This window comes from Plectropomus leopardus, chromosome 10 (assembly GCF_008729295.1).
Source record: "Plectropomus leopardus isolate mb chromosome 10, YSFRI_Pleo_2.0, whole genome shotgun sequence".
Taxonomy (NCBI): domain Eukaryota; kingdom Metazoa; phylum Chordata; class Actinopteri; order Perciformes; family Serranidae; genus Plectropomus; species Plectropomus leopardus.
This window is the reverse complement of record NC_056472.1, coordinates 24327848-24333591: the sequence shown is the minus strand read 5'-3', so window position 1 is coordinate 24333591 and position 5744 is coordinate 24327848. Positions and strand designations below refer to the sequence as shown.

The 5744-nt window shown below is 38.2% G+C and overlaps 1 protein-coding gene across 1 annotated transcript; it reads right to left on the bottom strand.

Moving 5' to 3' along the window:
• Positions 1-140: 140 nt before the first annotated feature.
• On the bottom strand, positions 141-5060 carry cmss1 (cms1 ribosomal small subunit homolog; the record flags this gene model as incomplete). The annotated part of the gene is made up of 9 exons (XM_042494173.1): positions 141-451; positions 1596-1684; positions 1766-1853; positions 1943-2003; positions 2089-2191; positions 2271-2330; positions 2429-2564; positions 2656-2727; positions 4935-5060. Coding segments are annotated over 9 exons (819 nt in total), but the record flags the coding sequence as incomplete, so codon positions are not given.
• Positions 5061-5744: the final 684 nt, after the last annotated feature.

Genomic DNA, 5744 nt, shown 5'->3' with positions numbered 1-5744 from the left:
CCTCCGTGCTGCTTTAAGGGGCTTTATCAAAAGGATGTTATGATAAATGGGACTTCCTAGTGGGCGAGTAAACTCATGACCTCACACTCTCGGTAGGAGGGACTTCCCAAGGTCAGACTAAACAAACAAAAGGATGCTGCTTTCATTCTGAGTCCGTTTATTCAATCCATCACACTGGGACGACGCGTTGGACAACAACAGTGAACAAACAGCATCGCACATTTGACACGGCCTCTTAAAATAGTAAAAGCACAGCGCAGATTTCATACGGACACAAAGGGAAAACAAACAGGATGAGGCCCCTCGGGGTGTAGCGAGGAGCATCAGTATGAAGCTTTAAACAGCAAGGCGTCTTTACAATGTGCAGTTAAAAAAGTCCAATTTTGACTTTGTCTTCTTTGCAACCAGTCAGGATACCGCTCTCCAAGAGCTTCATAAAGTCCAGTTTGACCTGAAACAGACACGTACGTATGATGCATAACACAGAAATGTACTTTACAGAAAAAAAGAGACACCCCAGCAGTGGTGGGATATCTACATACGTTTACTCATGTAGCAAATGAATTTGAAATTTTTACTTTTCTTGAGTATTTCTATTTAATGCAACTTTATACTTTGACTCCACTACATGTATTTGACACTTACAGTTGTGTATTAGCTTTTACATAAAAAATGATGATGCAGCACAATACGACTAATCTACACAGTAGTAAGCAAATTGACAAAGTACGCCACTAAAATCCTCTTATTCATTAGTGATAAAAACAGAATAATAATAAAACATTCTATGACACCCTGAGAGAAGCAATTCTGCAAAAAGACTACTTTTACTTTTGACACTTTGTGTACATTTTGCTGATAAAACTAACTGACTTAAAATGCATTTTGAATTTTACTTAAAATGGAATACTTTAAGACCATAGTATTTCTTCTTTTACTTAAAGGGTAACTTCAGTATGTTTAAACCTGGATCCTATTTTCCCATGTTCTTGTGTCTAAGTGCCTAATGGAGATGACAGTTTTCCAGTGGGTCCAGTATTGAGCGAGAGTGCTGCAGCAGCAGCAAACAGAATGCAATGTAACTGCTGGGCAATAGGCATCCGTTTCAATCCACTAAAAGTGCTTGTTTTTGCCACTGACAGGTTGAGATTGTTATTCTTGTATTATTGTAGACATGCCTTAAGTGGTTAAATTGCACCATGGGTCTCAGACATGATACATGACGTAAAATAGTTTTCTTAGGAAAAAAATAAAATAACTTTTACTGTGTTAAAAGTGATATCTACCCCTTCCCCACTGGAAAATCCAGAATATATGCAAATAATGCTCATTTCAAAAATTAAACTACTGGACACAAGATGTCTCCTAATTTACTGATATTTCCATTCTCGCAGAGTTACAGTAAACACAGAGAAACTTTCCCTCCTCAGCAAATAAATGTGAAAACAGCCTTCTAGTGTCAAACTGCACAGTAAAGCCAAACATTCAAATGAAGTTACAGTTTAAAAAAAATAAACAAAAAAAGTTTTTTAACCATGCAGTGTGATTAGTCACAGCAAGTTATCTTATCAGTCCAGCAGGGGGCAGTAGCTCACCTCAGGAACGTCCACCATCCTGCGCAGTTTTTGGTCCCTCCAGTTCCAGTCCAGAACAACATATCTCAACGCCTGCAAGCTCAAACCCTCTGGACAAAGAGAAAAGAGTTTGCACAGATTCATAAGACCTCAAACGCTTTGAAGTGGAGGACTATTGTGTCCACGCCTACCTTTCTCAATAAGAGCACTGATCCTGCCAGGTGTCCCTACTCCGATGTGGGTGACACCCTTCTGCAGCAGCTTCACCTGCTCCTCTATCTGTAGAAACAAAACACAGACATAAACAGAGCTGTTTATATTGTTCTGACAAAACAAAATGCATTATAATGAACTGTCATCTCTACTACCTTGATGTGTTTTGCAAAAAGTTTCACTGCTTTGGCTTCACCCTTGAAGGCTGTCAGCTGCCTGTGAATAACACAAAACACATGAGAATATAATTAAAAAGTTGCAACAGAAGAAACTCATAAAACACCTCTGTTGCATTGCTTACTTGATGAGCTCAATGGTCCGGAGCGCAGAGCTGCAGACGACGAGCAGAACCACAGAACTCTTTGCTGTGTGCTGTTTTTGTATCTTCGACCACTTGGGACAAACTAACAGGAAAAAGAGGATACAAAAGTGAAATGTGTGTTTAAAAGTGAACATTTGATTTAGTTCTAGAGAACCACTCACCCTGTTTCAGATATGAGGAGAAGGTGTGCGTCAAGTCATTACTGGACAGGAAGGAGGAGTCTGGAAGATGCAGGAGGTCAGACGGTGACCTTAGTGAATCAATAGATCAGCAGATATTGACTGAACTTCCGAGTTAAAGGGGACTTGCCCCGACTCACCCTGCAATTTGAGCTCCTCCTGCTCGATCACAGAGAGCTTGTCTGAGAAGTACTGTGCGACCACACTCTGCAGGTCTGCAGGACAGCCTGCTTTTGGCTCCGATGAGGATAAGACATCTGTAATTGTCTTCTTTTTCTGGTAAACAAATATATTCATGTACATTTGATATATTCAAAGCACAATGACTGTTGTCCCTCTTTGCAACAGCAGATGTCACCATGCTCACCTTCCTCTTTCTTTTAGGTTTTGCTGACTTTCCATCCTCAGTCTCTTTTTTTGGAGGTATGACACACTCTTTCTGTGGAAACAATTCAATTCAATTTAATGCGAAACACTTAAATTGTTCCCGGGGGGCAACTTGCTGAGAAAAGCAGAGTAGGTAACACAATATAGGAAAAATATTTTCAAAATGTGCAAAAAAAAAAAAAGAAGAAAAGCTGCACACATGATTCAAGTATAATACGTAAAGATGAACAATTAATGGCAGTGATATGACAATTAAGATATTATTGCAAAATAAAATGTACACATTATGATATTAATGATTTAAGAATAATACAATACAACAATACAATGCAATAAAATGATAAATGACAATACATGAAGAACACATAATTCAGACTCACGCTCTTTTATGTGTTACATATACAACAGTGGTTTGAATGCATTTTAAATTATGAACTCAATAAATGAATCGTGAATAATCCAAAGTATGAATAAGACATTAAAATATGTCTTTTTTTAATCTGAAATTATTATTAAAAATTTCATATGCATCTTACTGTAACAAATCAATCAACATGCTATGACCAAATCAACAGATCTACAATAAACAGGCTTCAATTAATGTTTACTACAACTAATTCCTCTGATTTTTGGTTAAAGCAGAATTTGTAACTTTTATCTAAAAAATACCAAAATACCGTTATATTTGGTGAAACTGTCACTACATGAGACAGATAAAACATGTTCTTCTGCCTCCTCGTAGTGCCTCTGCATTTGAATGAAAACCAACAGTCAGACCAAAGCAGCCGTCAATCATACCAGTCACTCCGAGCCGCTGTCAAATCTGCTTATCAAATATGAATCAAGATTCTGTTCCTACATTGTCTATTTCTTACCTCAAATGTTTTCAGAAACATATCTTAGTGTAATGTTAAGCTATAATATGAGAAAGCACATGACCTGGTCGCCAAGTTAAAAACAGTCGAGGAAAAACCCCAAACACTTCCTTCCAACTTTTTCATTTATCAGCTGAACAGTGCGCTAAAATCTGTTTCTGTAAACATTTGGGGCGAGAAATAAATAATGCAATAACATAATCTTGTCTCATATGTGATCAGAGCTGCCTGGTTTGACAGTTGGACGAATTCACAGGCAGTGACTGACGGGACTGACGGCTGCGTTTGGAGACTCCTCGGCTCTGATTGGTTGTTTTCATTCTCGTGCAGTAGATTCTAGAAAATGCCATTAGAAGCATTATGAGGATGAGGAACAGGACTTTTTTCACATAGCTGTGTTTGAAACCGTCCCCTCATTCACTCACTCACTCTTCACTATGTTGTGTGTATTAAATAGTGTACTATATAGGGAATAACCAAACAAGATTTTGGACAATACGTTTGAATTGTTTCCCCCTGGAAATACACAACCGCATTGCATTGTGGTGTACGCGAGTTGAATGTAGTGTACATCATATGTACACTCAAATTTGCTGTGCATTGTAGGTATTTTATAGTGCACTATATAGTGGATGAAATTAACAGATGAGAATTCGAATATCACTACAAAATGGCGAACACACTATATAGTGCACTATATCCGTGATAAGGGACGATTTCAAACACAGCCATCGACTGAGTGCCTCACATACTATTGTCAGGATTTAGTTTCAGTTACATCACATTGGTATATTTAAAGAGGCACTATGAAGGATTTAAAAAAATATAGTCATCAGACTCAAACAGAAGTAATTTCTCTCAATCATAAATTAGGACCCACTAGAAGTATGTGGCGGTATATTTTTCCGTAGAGACTGTGTTTGTGTTTTCCTATTTTCTTCTTATTTTCTATGTTTGCCATGTTTGGGAGCGTGTACCTCCTCAGAGCTCAGAGTGCACAGGTGCCAGACCGTAAGCAGCAGGCATCCAAGAGACACAGTGCTTAAAAAAACATATCGCAAACAAAAAACAAACAAATGAAAGTGAATCTGGGGTTTGCTTTTACTTTCAATCTCTATGGTGAGCATCTTTAAACACTAACGGACAATCCTGCGGTATATACCTTTAACGCTTGTTGATATTATTGTTTTATTACTCATGACGTTAGTATTGACGGCAGATTTTATGCTATTAATTTGATACATTTCCTGATATTTATTCAATCTAACAGGATAAAACTGTGACCATTTCAATAAAATGTGTTGGAAGAAAACTGTTTTTAATTAGGTGTGCTGTAAAAAGCTTCTGATTGTCAGCTTCTAGAGCTTCTGAAACATTATAATACCTGTTCGTTCTTTTTCTTCTTCTTGGCCTTCACTGTTTTATCTGTTACACTCTTCCTCTTCTCTGCTTTTGTCTTTGTTTTAGCTTTTTCTGTTGGCTGTTTCTCTTGTTTCTCCTCCTCTGCCTCAGACACATCTGGAAAAAAAAGAGAGAAACGTCATTATTACACTCCTGGATTTATGGGTTAAAACTTGCAACTGAGAGTAGAGCAAAATAAAGAAACTAAGATGAGGCAACACATCAGAGCTTGGCCAAAAGGTTTTGCTATTAGACACACTCTCTATGGATACAAGCTTATAGAGTTGGAGTAAGTTTCCATAGTTTGGCCCCTGAGATTTGGCATTTGCACCTCCCGTCTCAGGCTGGTTGCTCATCAGATGCAAGCGTCGCTACAGAAAAAGCACAAATACACAAACTTTCCCAGAGATAACAACAATGCAGCAGACCTCAATCCAAACATGTGGTTATATTTAGCTTCTCTGTTGCTACCACTTCTCTGTGCATACCTCTTGTCTGATGCTATGAGGTCATGCTCAGACCCCCTGGCATATATGCACGCTTGTTCAAAATACTTTAAAAACAGATGCCAGAGTGCACTCGGCAATAAATCTGTGTTTCACTGCAGTGCCCCTCTTGAATGTGCATTTTTAAAATACCTACTTTTGCTTTGCAGTTCCCCAGCTCGACATCACCTCTGTTTACCCAAAGTGGACGATTCGAATTTGTCTCATGTATCACTGAGAGCCAAAGTTTGAGTGGGATGATGTCTGACTATATAACATCTATGACATTTCACAGGAATGCGTGTATG